General features: G+C 31.9%; 2 protein-coding genes and 2 pseudogenes across 3 annotated transcripts in view; 3 read left to right on the forward strand and 1 right to left on the reverse strand.

Moving 5' to 3' along the window:
• Positions 1-1,161: 1,161 nt before the first annotated feature.
• Positions 1,162-2,914, reverse strand: LOC111310108 (putative protein phosphatase 2C 53). The gene is made up of 4 exons (XM_022909247.2): positions 2,397-2,914; positions 1,921-2,259; positions 1,642-1,821; positions 1,162-1,528 (listed from the first exon to the last, which is right to left on the reverse strand). The coding sequence occupies exons 1-4, from the start codon at positions 2,832-2,834 to the stop codon at positions 1,355-1,357; spliced, it is 1,131 nt and encodes a 376-aa protein (XP_022764982.2). The 5' UTR covers positions 2,835-2,914; the 3' UTR covers positions 1,162-1,354.
• A 3,120-nt stretch (positions 2,915-6,034) lies between these two features.
• LOC111309463 (em protein H5-like) lies at positions 6,035-6,896 on the forward strand (annotated as a pseudogene).
• Positions 6,897-8,104: 1,208 nt separating this feature from the next.
• On the forward strand, positions 8,105-8,824 carry LOC111309735 (late embryogenesis abundant protein D-19-like). Its single transcript, XM_022908739.2, has 2 exons — positions 8,105-8,353; positions 8,462-8,824. Exons 1-2 carry the CDS (start codon positions 8,197-8,199, stop codon positions 8,623-8,625), a joined length of 321 nt encoding a protein of 106 aa, XP_022764474.1. The 5' UTR covers positions 8,105-8,196; the 3' UTR covers positions 8,626-8,824.
• A 1,596-nt stretch (positions 8,825-10,420) lies between these two features.
• Positions 10,421-16,207, forward strand: part of LOC111310112 (anaphase-promoting complex subunit 1-like) — a 32,035-nt pseudogene continuing 26,248 nt past the window's right edge. Inside the window, exons 1-12 of the transcript XR_016330193.1 lie at positions 10,421-10,891; positions 11,057-11,120; positions 11,214-11,298; positions 12,740-13,056; positions 13,222-13,327; positions 13,456-13,616; positions 13,733-13,855; positions 13,992-14,164; positions 14,267-14,269; positions 14,675-14,769; positions 14,847-14,916; positions 15,983-16,153. The product of XR_016330193.1 is annotated as an anaphase-promoting complex subunit 1-like (transcript). The remainder of the gene's footprint in view (positions 10,892-11,056; positions 11,121-11,213; positions 11,299-12,739; positions 13,057-13,221; positions 13,328-13,455; positions 13,617-13,732; positions 13,856-13,991; positions 14,165-14,266; positions 14,270-14,674; positions 14,770-14,846; positions 14,917-15,982; positions 16,154-16,207) is intronic.

Here is a 16,207-nt window from a genome sequence, read left to right on the forward strand (position 1 = left end):
TCAAGTAATGTTCAATCCTTTTTGGTTGTTGCTGACGTCTTCCCTCGAACCAGCCAGCGGTTGGTTTCGTAGAATTGTTTCGAAATGCCCGGTTGCTGTTGCAAAGTCAAGATTGTCAAGTGGGACTCACGATTTGAAAGGTGTGTTTTAGGACCGAATCCCTTTCAATGCGACGAGAATAATTAGAAGTGTTAATAAATAAAGTTTTAGATAAATTTTTTATGAATATATTTAAATTTTATTCTTAAATTTATTTGATTATAATTTATTTATTATTATGTATATATTAATTTATATATTTTTATAAATATATTTATTTAATATTCACAACGAATTGAATACGAACATTATACTATTAAATAAATCAAACTCAAATAAACAGATCAATTTTCTTACTAAATATGAACTAAGCTTAAATACTTTTAAAAATAAATAAACAAATTATAGTCACGTTCGTCCATGTCCCATTCGTTTATAGACCTAAGAACAATGCAATTGCACTTCCAAATGGAGCCGCAGGAAAGACAATCAACCAGAAGCATTTCTGACTGAGAGAATACATGAATAATACTATAACAGCATCCATGCTTACAAGAAGAAAACACTCCAAATGCATTTTAAAAGCGGCTGAATTGCATTTTTAACAGGGGAGAGACAACATGGATTAATTTAATTGCATAATTAATAAAATAAAGAGCAATAAGAAACCATTCATCCAATATTGGAAAAGTGCCAAGCCAGCTGCCAAACATGACCCATCTGGTCTAATCAACAATTAAGAAGCCATGTCTTGACTTTGGAGCAAGAGAAGGCAAAGTTGGTAACCCCAGAAAAAGAACAAGAGCTAGTCAAAATAGCAACCTGTAGGGTTGACCACGGGCAGCTGGTACAAGGGCTCCACTTGTCTCGTTCAAGAACTATTATCAACATCAGGGGGTAACAATGATTAAATATTTGAGGATCCCTGATCAGTCAATACCACCCTCTTCTTTCTTCTGATAAGGCAATCCAAAAACCTTGCCTTGGGATACCATGGGGGTGGGAATCCATTGGACCTCAAATAGCAGCAACCTGAGATCATGAGAGAACAAGTCGGCATAGGGGAATGATGACAGTCTGATGATCTGCAAGAATTTTTGGCATACTAACTACAATGCCATCTTTAGAACAAAGTAACTTTCATGTTAAAACTATTATCCGCACCAACATTGCAGCCACTGCTTCCTGCAATTACCATAACAAACTGCAGTTTTCTACAGGATAATGGATGCAGCAATTTCAACAGTGGCCCTGTCGATTCAAAATGGAAGGAGGAACAAGAGTTTTCTTTGATTGCATCTAAACAAGTCTTCCCCTAGACAAGTCCGGAAACAAAACGTTGTAGCTGAATTATCATCACACTAATATCATCAAATGAGCCTCTCCATGATGACAATTCAGCAAGTTTTTTGCAAGCAGAAAATGGCTTAGGCTTATCAACACCTATGCAGAAAGGGCGAATTAAATCTACGGCCTCTTGATTAGTAACCTGAAAAGCAAGACAAAAAGTTCAATTTGACAGCATAATAACTCAAAAGGGATCATCAAAGGAGTTTCAAAAGAAATTAAATGAACAACTTCGGTCTAAAGTCTGAAATATACCTTATTCCAAAGACCATCTGAGGCCAGGATCAAAAACTCACACTCAGGCTTAATTTTCAACATTTTCGTCTCTGGTTCCGCAATTATCCATTGTTTAAGATGTTTATCTCCAATTGCTCTCGACACAGCAAGAGAACCTTGAATTCTCCAAACACCATGGCAACAATCCACATAACCACCCTACAAATTAAACATCAAAAAACACCCTTCAATATCACATTCTCGAATTTCATTGCATTGAATTAGAACTAAAAGATGACCGGGAGAATAGTTGATTACCAAAGCTTCAATTCTGTCTCTCTCATCTTGCCTTGAAGGCTGGTGATCAGAAGTCAATGCTTCTGCCACACCACTTCGGCTCAAAACAGCACGACAATCACCTACGTTGGAGACAACAAGATCACCTTTATGTATCATTGCAGTAACACAACAAGTACCTCCACCCAAATTTTCCTTCAGAAAATCCATGTCCGTGGTTGAGTAAGCCTCTTTGATTGCTTCTTCAATTGAATCTCCACATCTTTTTGATACCTCCGACATTGCCTTCTTATCCAAATTCTTTGCTGCGAATTCAGCAGCCTCTGGACCCCCATGGCCATCAAAAACACCAAAGAACGCCTGCAAAAATCCTCAATTTTTTTTAGCTTTGACTGAAGTTTTGCCTATAAAAGCGTTTCTATGCAATAAAGGAATAAGAAAAATAGAGAAAAAATTATTAAAAGAAGAAAATTAGAGGGAAACAAATCAAACAATACCTGTTTAGAATCTCCGTTAAGATCAATAACAGCAGAGTAACGGTCTTCCATTTTCCCTCTTCTTCCTCTCTTACAATAAACAGAATATCCATCCCTTTCCACCTGAACCTCCTCCTCTCCTCTCGGCGTCTCTGCCGCGAATCCCAAATCAACCGCCACCGGTGTCGGTATCTCTATCCTCGCCGGCCTTTTCCTCTTCACCACCGAAGGCGCTACATCGGCTCCCAAAGAAAGCTGTTGCCTTGGGACGCAAAGTGGCAACGGAGGCTTCAATGATGACGGAGACTGCGGCGTCGTAACGGAGGTGGACGAAAGTGGAAGAGGTGATCTGGGAGAGGATAAAGGAAGAGACAACGGAGACGGAGGCGGTTGAGAGGCGTTGACGCGAGGAGATGAAGGGAAAATGGGAGAGGTTGGAACCATTTTAGACCAGACCATGTTTTTTTCTTCTTCCTTTCGGGTACGAAAGGAGGGATGAAATCGTTGAAACGAGGCCAAGCTATCAGAATGAAATTGAAAGAAAGCTTTGTACTTGTTTATATAGCTTGAAAAGGGATGAGACGGTGCCGTTTTTTGGTCGGCTCACGATTTGAGTTCGTATTGCGGAAGATAATTCAAGCGCCCTTTTCTCTAGGGCGCTTGTCGTTCATATTCCACTTTGTTAGTTTCGGATAATAATAAATACTCCTATAATTTTAGATTTGGACCAAATAATTTTGTATTTGTTTATTAAATTATTATTTTTTATATGTAAAATTGTTTAAATTTTTTTATATTTAATTATTGAAATTAAAAAATTTAACAATGTATCAGTAGATCATATAATTATTGGTTAATATATTATTATCTTAATATATTTGAGATACTATAAAAAATTTATCAATTATTATTTTAACTATAAAAGGTTTTTTTCAGCACTTATTTTGTTTTATTATTAATGCTGTTAGATGTCTAGTGTTAAGCATATAGTTTCATCCCTAAACACCAATTAAAATTAATTTACCACTTGAATTCCTTTTATATTAAAAAATTAATAATAAAGAACAAAACAATTTTATCTCAAAATTTTCTTTAGATTTCTATGATGTTGCACTTCACGCGCTAGACCAAGAGTGGAGTTCATGATATTTAAAATATTTTGGTCTTTTTGCGATTGGCTTTGGATTTGCCGCTTTGGATTTGTCAAGTTAACAAAAAATTAAATCAAACCAAATCTACTTGCTATATCTCTCTCTCTCTCTCTCTCTCTCTCTCTCTCTCTCTCTCTCTCTCTCTCTATTTATATATATATATATATTTTTTTTTTTTTTCATTTTATAGATTTCCACGTGTCTGGTTCTAATCGGTACACGTCAGTAGTCAAAATTTTAGCTGTATAATGCAGAAAATTGAATAAATTTCTCCACTTTGAATGCTAGTTTGAACTTTAGACTTTGGATTTTGGATTTTGGATTTTGTCGCACCGAAATTCATGCTTTGTCTCAGTGACGGTTGGCATTGGTAACCTGTTTTGGCCCGACCTTTTCAAACCTCTTTCAAAATGTGTATACATTTTTATATTTAATATATTTAAATTAGTCTTTTAATTAAAAAATATTAATTTTTTTTTTTTTTGTGTTTTATAGATTATTTTTTTGCATTGTAATTTAAGAGATATTTAAATTACATTTAAATTTGTTTATTTATTATATTCAATAATTATTATTTTTAAAATTTTCAAATCAATAGATTTATCACAATTTTTAAATTACAACAAATGAATTTAATAAAAATCAAATTAATATTTTAATTTTCTCAATAAGATTCAAGTTTTTCAATAAAAGCACCAAATGTATTTTTTTCCTTTTTTATTTTTTAGTATAAGGAGATAGAAATTTAAAAAATTTAAGAAAAGGGAAAGGAAGATTTAGAACTCCATTTCTCTATATATTTTTTAATTTATTTTTACTTTAAATTTCTATTATATATTGTTGTAATTATTTTTTCAATAAATAGATCATATTGGAATAACTTTATAAAAGGAAAAAAAAAACAAACTTCTAGTCTCAAAATTTCAATTTCATTCTTTTAAAAGTATATTTAATTTTTTTATAAAATTTTTAATAATTGATTTATTCAAAATTTTTATTTCACATTTAAATTACAAAAAAATAAAAAATTCAGTGTAATTAATAGTTCAACAATTAATTATAAATTATTTTATTATTAAAAATATAATATTATCATAGTAATATTTTTATTTTATAATTTTATGCATTTGTCATGTTTTTATTAGTATATTGTTTACATATATTTATTAATAAATATCATAAAACAGGCCTTAAAAATTTTAAAATAAAATATATTATATATTATTAATTAATCCTTCAAAATTATGTGTAAAAATCCATCTTTATAGATTGTTGAAATCAATTATATGACGAGATTATTTGGATAACGTCTCATGGTGCAATTGGCTCCAATGTAAATTGCAACGAAATTCAGATTTTTTAACTAAGAAACAGTCATTGGCTTTGATGAAACTGTCAATTGTCATTCTTAATTTTATAATTATTATTATATTTACATTTAAATATACATCATTATTGATTTTAATTACACAATTACAAAAATTAATCTTAAATAATTTAATTTTTATTGTTATTTTTAATCTATTTAAATTAATCTTAAATTACTAGCAAAGTTTTGATTTAGTGATGAAAAACAAATCTTAGGTTTAAGTTCTATTTTATGTGAATTTGATTATTTAATTATGTTATATTAGTTAATTAATTATTTATTGATTTTAATTTGATTACAATATAATAATTGATTATTCAATTCTAATACTTTATTATAATTAATATTATTATATATTTTATGAAATTCTCTCCTTCAACCATGAGCCGGTTTTTTCTTAATCCATGTTCTTAATATTGATATGGTCCTATCTTTCTTCGATGACAAGTAAATAACAGCATATTGAACTGTTCCTTTGCTGACTTTTATGTTCTGGAAAGTTATAACTCTCCAGATCAATTCTGCACTTGTTCTCAATGCCGGACACTTGGAAATACCAACTCAAGATGAAAAGCGTACGCTATTCGCCGTCCTTTGACATCTAGATGCAACTTATACAAGAAAAACTTGTTTCCAAATTTGGTCTAACAAAGCAGGCAGTTGATGGAACTTTGTTTCTTATTATATGAATGGAATGTGAGCAATAACTTTCACCGTTTAAATGTAATTAAATAATAAAGGAATGCTTTTGTGAATTTAGCACTTTAATTCGTCCTTGTTCCAACTAAATGGTACACTCTTTTTACCAATGACTTTGAATAATATTAGTCTATATGTATTAAATATATAATTTTAATTAATTTTAATCATAATATTGATTTTTTTAATATTTTAATAACAAATACAAATTCAAGTTTGTAAGATGAAAATGACACTTGATTTTGTTTATGAACACTTTTATTACACTTAGATTTATCCAACTATCAAGCTATCCAATTGATTCGGTGCGTCCAGTTCGATTCAAATTGGAGCTTTGACAACGTGTCATGACCAGAGGAGTTTCCCATAGTCATGCATGACCAAAATATACAAGTATCATCCTATTTCCCGACGGTGACCTACGTGTCTCACGACCTGTTTCCTGAACTCGCCATACAACCCACTACGTGGCAATGGCATTGGAAACTATAACCTGTCAACCGGTCGTTCGAATACAGATTAACCCCGGCGGCCTTGTTTATATATTTTCCGTCCGTGGCTCTAGCATCTGCATCGCACCAATATCATATATGCTTATTAAGAAAGTGAAGTTCCCGCTGTTGTCTCGTGCTGGTTAGGAAGCCCACAGTTCAACTCCTCGGTGATCGGCAATAGTTTAGAAGGAGAAACCATGACTTCCCGTCAGGAAAGAGAGGAGCTCGATCGCAGGGCAAGGTAAGGAGAGACCGTTGTCCCTGGTGGAACCGGTGGCAAAAGCCTTGAAGCTCAAGAACACCTGGCTGAAGGTAATTATATCATTAATAATGTAATAAAAATATTAATGTTTTTTAAGCTTTTTGAATGTTACCCTACACAGGTAGGAGCCGAGGAGGGCAGAGGAGGAAGGAGCAGATAGGAACGGAAGGGTACCAAGAAATGGGTCGTAAAGGTGGACTGAGTACCCAACGATAGGTCTGGTGGGGAACGTGCGGCGGAAAAGGGGATCCCCATTGATGAGAACAAGTTTAAAACAAGGCAGACTTAAGAGCAAATATCAAATCTTGGTGGAGCAGCTGACCTTTATAAGGGATTAAAATAAACTAAGGATCGAGGTTTACCAATTATGGTGTAATAGTATACTAGTAACTAGGGTTTCTTAGTTATTTTCTTCCAAGTTGGTTTAGGGTTGAAGGAGATTCATGATCGGTTGAAACTCCTTTCTCTTTTGTCTTTCAGTTTGTGCTTGATATATCGAATGTGCTAACAGAAGTACTTTTAATAAATAAAAAAATTATTATAGATTGTGACTTTCTTTTCTTTTGTTTGTTTGTTTGCTTTTTATTTTAATTTGGCAATTAGAATGATAAACCCATGCAAATGATGAGCAAATCAAACGATCGTGAAGTCTACCCATTAATTCTAACAAAGGGCTGAATTGGCACTTTGTTACAAGAAACTCCATTTTTTGTATTTTTTGTATTTACCAATTGCCATTACAGAGGTCAAGTGATGGGTATATATGTACCAACAAAAAAAGGTACATATGTATATTTATTTGACAAAGGAAATGTGAATATATTTTGTTGCACTAATAAACAAATTGTTACCATATTATTATCAATGTCTCTTATCCATTTTAAGACTATCAAAGGTTGGAAGGACATTAATCAGTTCTAATTTTATTTGTCTATTTTTAACACTTATTTTTTATATTTTAAAACTATTTTTATGCTCTTTACTTTTTAATAATAAAAATATTAAATTTATAAAAAATGAAAATTTTAATTTTAATCAAAGTTCATATTTCTCAAAGTATCGTGAAAATAAAAAAGAAGATTAATAATTTGTTGACAAAAGGTGATAGTAAAAGAAAACTGTTCACGTATTGAAGTATTAGATTAATGCTAATAAAATGCATGTTTTCTTACGGGACAAACCAATGGTTACCTTGATATCTTGGGTAAGATTTGTTTCGATTTTTTATTTACAAAGTGAAAATATGAAATTATTCAATTAAATATAATTATATTTATTTATTAAATTTATTTTTTTAAATAAATTTTAAAAACATTGTAAATAAATTAAATAATAAAAAATATTTAAAATTTAAAAACAAATAATTGAATTGATCGACTTAATTACCTAAGTTATATGATTTGATTTCATTCAAAGTTTAAAAAAAAATCAAAATATTACACATTAATCGAATTTTTTTTTATCAAGTTGAACCGTTATCTCACCTTATCTTTAGGTTACGGTTTACTTCTACATAAATTCCACTAGCTTTTCCTTTTTAAAAAAATCCTATTGCAGATTGTCTTCTTTCATGTAGAAGCTACTACAATTGGAGTACTAACTAATCAACAAATACAACACATGCAAAAGATTCGATCGTGTCATTCCATTTGTCTTGTGTCACCAACGTGGCATACAATCCACTTGCTATTCTGCCACGTAGTCTAGCACGCGTCTCTTAAGGTGACAACCCGTCACTCTATACTTCCACTATAAATTTCCTACCCCATGCCACAACTAAACCACCGTTTTCAAACCCTACGCAAGTCGCAAAAAAGCACTTCTTTGTCCTAAAAAAACAGAGGAAATGGCATCAGGGCAAGACCAGCCACAGCTTGAAGCCATAAAAAACGCTCCACAGGAGGAAAAAGCTGACCTTGATGCTAGGGCAAGGCAAGGAGAGACTGTGGTTCCTGGTGGAACTCGTGGGAAAAGCCTGGAAGCTCAGAGACACTTAGCTGAAGGTAATTTACATAATCATAACAGTAAACAAGTCAGTTTTGTTTTTGAAGTAGTTGCAGCGTTTTGATTCCATTTTTCGTTGTATCTTTCCTTTTTTGGTGTATGTTAAGGGAGGCACAAGGGAGGGGAGGCAAGGAAGCAGCAGATGGGGAAAGAAGGGTACCAGGAAATGGGGCATAAAGGTGGTCTCAGCACTACTGACAAGTCCGGTGGAGAGCGTGCCTCAGAAGAAGGGATTCCCATTGATGAGTCCACGTTCAGGACCAGAAGCTAAAGAAATCTCCTGTGAAATGTTGTTTTAATTATGTTTTAGGGTTTAGTAAGAAGTAAAAACCAGTTGATATGTATAAGCTGGATGCATGTGTAATTAACTTTTGATTTTCTAGCACTGAGCTATCTTTGTAGTTTGTTGCTCTACTGTGTACTTTTGTATCTTTAATAATGAATGCTACCTATCTTTTGCTTTGTTAATGCATTTATATATTTTTATCTCATTAAGTACAATATTGAAAGTGGCATGAGAGTTGCATAGATTTTATGTTTACAAATTTATGAACAGTTGAAATATTATATTTTGAAAAAAATTAAATATAAAATAAATAATATCATTGAAAAAATAAAAAAAAAATTATAATTTTTTTTATCTGTAATAATATTTTATAAGCTATATGTATTTAAAACAAATTATGAATGTCAACTTTTTTTATTTGTAATAATATTTAATAATATTTATTTGCAATAATATTCAATAATATTTATAAATTGTAGGTATTTAAAGTAAAATTATGAATTTTAACTTTTTTTTAGATTGTAAACAAAAATTAATCAGGAATTAAGACCTATAACAGACAATATGGCCTTTTTTTTTTTCCCAACACATGCTATTACACCAACAAGTGCTAACAAATTTTATACACCAAGAAGGGCTAACAAATTTTATATAGTGTTTAGTCTTAAAAAATAGAGTTATTGTTTTTTTTAGAATTAAGGAATGTGATAATTAAAAATAAAAATAAATTTTTTAAAAATAAAAATGAGTTAAAATATGAAAAAAAAAATTTTAATTAAAAAATAAAGATATGTATATTATCTTTTTCCTTGTATTTTGTAAGTTTGAACACTTTTTAACATCATTAATTAATAAATATATTATATTTATAATTAAATACCATTAACAATATCATTTAATATTTTATTTATTTTTTTTATTTTCTACTTTTAGAAAACAGTTGTTATTTTTGTTTACCAAAAATATTTTTAAAAACAAAAAATAAAAAATAAATTTATTTTCTAAAAATAAAAATAAAAAAATAAATTTTCAAACCAAAATAGAACCGTATCCTTTTCTATTGTTATTATTAAAATTAAAAATCCAGCACATTAACAACTAACATCAGTATTGACAAATCTTAACTTTTTTGTCATTACAATGTGGCAGTTGGAGAATCTTTAACATTTTCTTTTGTCATTATAATGAAAAAAATTTAATTATTAAAATTAAGAGTTCAACATATCAACAAATAACATAATTATTAACAAATTTTAATATTTTATTTTGTCATTAAGTATAACAAGTTAAAAATGGCCATCGACGTTTCTTAAGCTTTTATTTTGTTATTAAGTACGTAGAACAAGATTTAAAAAGTAAAATAAGTTATTTATTGTCATTTTTGTTTATTTTTGGGTTAATACTCTAGATAGCCCTAACATAAGATATAAACTTTTTCATATCCTTTTATTATGTTTAAAAATTATTTTATTTTGAAAATTATAAAATTATTTTATAAAAAATAATTACTTTAATTTTAATTTTTTGAAATATAACACAAACAACCACATCTTATCATATAATATAATCATCTGACATCAACGTTTATCTCAATTAAGAGTTGGAGTAAATTAACAAATAGAAACGAAATTTAGGAATCAACTTAAAAAATTTTTAATTTAGGTATTACGTTAAAAATTTAATAATTTAAAGACTATTTAGAGTATTACCCCTTCAATTTTTTTATCGTTTTAAGTTGCCTGATTACAGAATAAAGATACTTTGTTTTCTTCTATTGATCCAGCGCAGGGCTGTTCTTCTCCCAACCTGGGATAACATTATTCCAAACAGAAAATCTCTAGGGTTTTTTCTCTTCCGGGCTCTAAAATAATAATAATAAAAAAATCACAAAGCAAAATAAAAAAAGAGAGGGAGATACATTCATAAAATTCCCATTGAAAAAGCTTCACTCCTTTCAATCTCCATTATTTTACTCACTCAACTGAAATTAATAATCGTCTCATCGAGTCGATTCACCCTCAAAAATGCCCGTTGGCGTTCGCCAACTCACCGTTCTCGGCGAGTTCAAGCCGCTTGGATTAATCGCTGAGGCACTCGATGGGCAACCGCCAGATAATTTGCCCGATAACTGCGATTATTTCCTCTTCGATCCAGAAGTCACGAGACAACGAGACGAGAACTTGGATAACGACGTCTCGGCTTCTGCTCTCAGTGACCGCCGCGATCACGAGCTCTTCATTCGAGGCAACCGGTAAAATAATTTCACCTTGCATTTGTTTAACAAGATTGAATCAGTGAAGTTTTGGATTAAGGCAGTTAATTGTTACTCTACTGTTAAATTCTTGTATGTTTGAATTTAGCGATTAAATTACCTAATTTTGAGCTCCATTTAGTTATTTTTACTTGCTTTTAACAGTATAATTTGGAGCATTCGTTCAAGAGTGTTTAAGAGATTTATCTTACCTTCTGCTGTCATCATGGTGAGTCTGTTAAATAATATTAATGGATCATGAAATTAATGTTTAAGCCATATGAAAATAATATTATTGATAACGATTTGGCATTAATTTTAGGCTTGCCGGTGCCATATGGGCGGCGTTCCTGAAGCTCTTCTTTGTGTCTTACAAATTGATTCATTAACAATCTACAGTACATCAGGTAAGCATTGCAGATGAAAATCGATTCTCAAAAATCTTTTGATACTAGCACTTACTTGTTAATAATCTGACAAAGTGGCCTTGTTGTCAAAGATAGGGATGTTTCATGATTTAGGTTTTTTTCAAAGGAAAAAGAGTTACAATTATTTGCACTATAATTCTGCTAGTATTCAATCTGAACCACTTGTAATGTTAGGGTTTATGTTGTTCTTATATGGAACATGGGACCTAATAGTTGTGGAGGATTGGAATTTCATAATTGTATAATAGTAACTATAGTTGATATGAATACTTTTAGAATGGTGCGTTTTTGTCTAGTGGGTGCATTACTGGTACTTTAGTAAGCACTAGAGTGTGGTTCATTCACTCTTTCTATCTCTCGCTTTATGTCGAAGCATAAGTAAAGATTTATGGCATTATTTCCACTAGAAAGGAGCCTGTCTTATTGTTGAACTAGTGAATGGTTTTTTCATTTCTAAGGATACTTGTTTCGTCAAGTTCATTTTGGCTTATTTAACATAGACTCGTCGAGTGTTAGTTCAAACCTGATTTCTTATTGCTAAAATAGTAAAAAAAAATCCTGAACTATTCCACTTTTCTTAAGTAAGCCCCTATACTTTTATTATACCCAAATAAGCCTTTATCCTTTGATTCTATCCAAATAAGACCTTAATTCAAAGGAAAGAGTGATTTATGTTAGGGGCTTCTTTAGGTACTAATTAAAAGTTAAGGGCTTATTTGGATACAAATTAAAGGTTATGGCTTATTTGGTAACAAATTAAAGGTTGAGGGCTTATCTGGGTGCAAATTAAAAGTTAAGGGCTTATTTGGGTGTAATAAAAGTATAGGGGCTCATCCAAGTAAAGTGGTAAAGTTCCAGTCTTTTTTGTTATTTTAGCCATTTCTTATTGCAAAACAAAACTGATTTTCCAATGCATTTGTTTTGCATAACAAGTGAAGTAGTATCTAATTATAGGTTTGTAATTTGCTTGAAGATAATCGACTCGTTGTTTCGGATCTTCAGTTTTTTCCATTTTATACTTAAAGTTTTCAATTAAATATTTATAGGAGTCAAAATCAAGTTGTTTTTGTTTCTCTTTTGCTGAGGAAGATGAAGGTTTTCCATCGGCCATCATAATATTACCATAGTAAAGAGGTCCAAAGTTTGTAGATATGTCTGCAGGAACATGTCTTTGGTCCATCTTTTCTGCAAGCAAATCTATTTTGTCTTCTATATTATCCATTTTTATAAATAACTTAGTGAAAAAGGAAGAAGAAAGATCAAACAAACCATTTATAGCTCTACCAATAGATATATTATTAGATTCAGACTTAGGATCTACATGCAAACTATGATTATAAACTTTATCTCTACAAATACAATTATTTTCTTAAGTTGATTCCATGTTTATGGTGCTTAAGATCGGTGTGATTCTGTATAGGTTACCAAAAGCCAATCAACAAAAGGCATACAAAGCCCAACAAATACCAGCAAATAACCATATCAGAGCTCTATATGGTGCCTTCCGTTTGAACTGTTACTCCAGCTGTGGCTGAAGGAAATTCAGTTATGCATGGCCCGTTTTCATATTCAAGCCCCTCATTAGGCTCACGTGATATAATTTGCAATAGAAGAGAAAGTGGGCACAGCCCACAACATAATTTTAGTTTTCCGATGGCATATGATCACCTTATTAAGAGAGAATCAAGGTCAATGTCCTCACATCTGATTCTGAAAGATCTACTAGAAGAACCTCAGGTGTGTAAGTAAAATACATTTTATTTTGAGATTTCGCATAACTTCCCTTTGATTCAGATGCTTGTATATAGGTACATTCAATAACATTGGTTATTCATTTTGAGCATTTTTGATAGTTGATTTTATGTATAGAGTTGAAAATAGTATGTGACTTGAATTTTGCAGTCAATTTACATTGAAGATAGAGGAAAACTGAACATAATGAGTGATTTTGATGAAAGAACAATTTGGACTAGTGATCGAATCCCTCTAATGGCATCGTATAACAAAGGTTTTGCATTTAACTTTTGTGTGATTAATGCTTTTTCCCTGCTATTATTTTTCCTTTGTCTTTTAAGTCAGGGTGGGTATAGGTTCCATGTATATCATTTATTCTTGCCTTTGTGACTCTTTATGCAGTTAAAATGCAGCATTCAATCTGGGTTGCTGAAGTCATTAATTCTAGCCTTGAAGCGGAAAATGCTAGTTTATCTGCTACTGTTCCTGCTGGTGTATTGCTGAAGCGCTTCTGCTTCCGTAGAATATAGCAGGGGAATGGCACTCACACAGCTGCTTCAAAGGTGCTTGATCCATTTCTGTTTTTCAGCTTTTCTTTTTATGACTGTTACATCTAGCCGGTTATGTGTCATCAATAGCTATATCTTGATCCTTTTTTTTTTTAATTGGTTAATTACAGTTGCGCTGTAAAATTATTGAACACCTTAAGGAGATGTTTTCATTGTTGGATATTGATAATGCTTTGCTATATTTAGAAAAGACACCCAGAAAGCTGAAGCTAATGTTTTTGATTCAGTTTAGAGTTTAGGTGCCTGCTTGTAAAATCAGATTGGGTTACATAGGCAGGTGCCTAGTCTGCCTGCTTCTTTCTGTCCTGAGATGAAAAGTTAGTCATACAGGTCTTCAGCCTTCGGTAGCTGAAAATTCTTACATTATAGTCCACTTTATGCATTGCTTCACAAATATCTTTTTGGAAAACTTTCATTTGTATTGATTATTTGGATTGCGTGGCTTTATCTAGTAATAAGATCCTTAGTAACAAATTGCTTGGAGATATGCTAAACACTGTGTATTTCACCCATTCAACTTTTGAAAACTTCCTCGTGATAATGTGAGGGATGGTAGCCTTGCTAGGTACATTTATCAGCTTCTGTTTGGTTTCCCATTCCATTTATGGTAATAGAATTTATGCATATAACTGTTTCTGTTATAGGAAGTATTTTCTTAAATGATTTTTTATAGCTATAAATGCATCCATGTATAAAGATGTGATTTAACAGAAGATAGCCATGTTGAGAGAGGGTGAGCAACACCAAATAAGACATAGGTCGAAACCATAAAGATGGACATTAATTTTACATAGCTTATGGAGGATATGGTCTTGAAGTAGAGTATAATGGTGCAATATGATCCTTATAGCTGATCCCACAACAGATAATATGAAAAGGCTTAGTTTGTTATTGTTTTTATATTCCTTTCTTAGGAATAACTTTTATTACATGTATTTTACGCATTTTTTTGGTTCTTCCCATCCCACTGACTTCTTATCCACATTCTCTGAAATCTTTGTTTGTTTTTATGTTGCTGTTTCCTTTATGAGCATTTGATGATTTAACTCTCTCTGTGTTAATAATGAGATTCAATTTGATGTTAAACCTGATATGAGCTGGAGCATACCTGCAATTGCTGCGCTCCTGTCATTGTGACACGACCCAGGTATTGCTACATTTGCTTTTATTTTAAATGGCTGATTTTCTAAGATTCTTTGGTATGATTTCCTGTATTTCTTCCAGTGTGAAGGTGGGATTGTTGCCATATACAGACATCATTGTTTTGGCTCCAGAAAACATATTAGTCATTTATGTAAGTTCTTCTCTTTTCATGCTTTTAACCTTAACTTATAGTCTGGTTTTTAATATTTGTATAGCCAGTTCTTTGTTAATTCTTGTGATATGTTTCTTACCAGAAGTAATTTTATGTCTCTTGCCCCTCTCTATTGCTGATATTTTATGATGGTGCTATGGTCTTTGCATAGCTTCTGCCATCTTGCTAACATGCAGTTAGTTATTTCTTTGCTTGTAACCTGTGCTTCAGATTTTCATGGAAGCTGATTCTTTTCTGATGTAGTTCTCCACTTTTTACTGGATGTCTTGTCTGTTTCGAAATTCATTTTCCTCCTTGTCTACTATAGTGATCTACATAGATCATGTTGCAAAAATATTTTCCTAAAAGTTTCTACTGGTGTTTGGGTCCCATGTTGGATTATGCAGTGGCTCTTGGTTTTCAAGCCTTTTGATCTTGAGTTCTTGAAACATGCTGATACAAGATAGGGATGGGGGGGGGGGGGGGGAGCAAGAGATATAGCGTTAATGTGCATGTTAGGGCATGGCTTGATATGATTACTAAAAACAAGAAGTGGATGGAGTTTAAATGTTTAATTTACTAAGTATTGGGTCATTGAATGTGTTTGTGAAGGTGAGCTTTGGTCTTCAAACTCAAATTTGGTCTTCTAGGTTTGGAGAAGTTTGGGTGACTTAATGCCCCTAGAATTGGGAAATCAAAGCCCCAAAGTCAATAACGAATAAGAAAAATATTTGTGAACTTTTGATCAATTAGAGATAGTGATACTCCAAGATAAGTCAGTTTCTTAATGCTAGTAATATAATATGATATGTCCATGTAGCCAATCTTACTTTAAGGCCCCTTTTTTACTAAGTCTTGTACAAATTTTTAACACTAGGCGAGTAACACGTAGACAAACATAAGTCACTTATGCCCAAGTCCAGTGAAAGTAAATCGCTTAGTAATTTTCTTCTGCCTTCATCTTTAATTGATTGTATTATCTCTTATTCCTGATGGGAACATCAATAAAAGGTTGATTGACTATTGTTTTGCCAATTGTTCATAATTTACATGTACTGTAATGCAGTCAGGGAAGCAATGCCTTTGCAGGTATCTGATGCCTCGATGTTTGGGCAAAGGTCATATCTCCCATAATTTGGGATTCTCAGAAGCAGCATCCATTTCCCATGACCTGAAAATTGTAGGACTGGCTGATGCACTTGAGTCACGTATCAATGTGAAAGTAAACAACCAGCAGGTGTTATAACTTCTATGCTTTTAGTTTATCATTTCAAATGCTCTACTCTTGTTA

The sequence above is a fragment of the Durio zibethinus genome, chromosome 19 (assembly GCF_047325235.1).
Source record: "Durio zibethinus cultivar Kanyao isolate XHJ-2024 chromosome 19, ASM4732523v1, whole genome shotgun sequence".
Lineage (NCBI taxonomy): Eukaryota > Viridiplantae > Streptophyta > Magnoliopsida > Malvales > Malvaceae > Durio > Durio zibethinus.

What these genes read in the sequence shown, in the direction of transcription:
- LOC111309735 (XM_022908739.2), top strand. Translation starts at nt 8,197, where the DNA reads ATGGCATCAGGGCAAGACCAGCCACAGCTTGAAGCCATAAAAAACGCT. An exon ending in TCAGAGACACTTAGCTGAAG is followed by an intron (nt 8,354 to 8,461) that starts GTAATTTACATA and finishes GTGTATGTTAAG; the next exon opens with GGAGGCACAAGGGAGGGGAG.
- LOC111310108 (XM_022909247.2), bottom strand. Translation starts at nt 2,834, where the DNA reads ATGGTCTGGTCTAAAATGGTTCCAACCTCTCCCATTTTCCCTTCATCT. An exon ending in TTAACGGAGATTCTAAACAG is followed by an intron (nt 2,260 to 2,396) that starts GTATTGTTTGAT and finishes GGATTTTTGCAG; the next exon opens with GCGTTCTTTGGTGTTTTTGA. An exon ending in CAGATGGTCTTTGGAATAAG is followed by an intron (nt 1,529 to 1,641) that starts GTATATTTCAGA and finishes CTTGCTTTTCAG; the next exon opens with GTTACTAATCAAGAGGCCGT.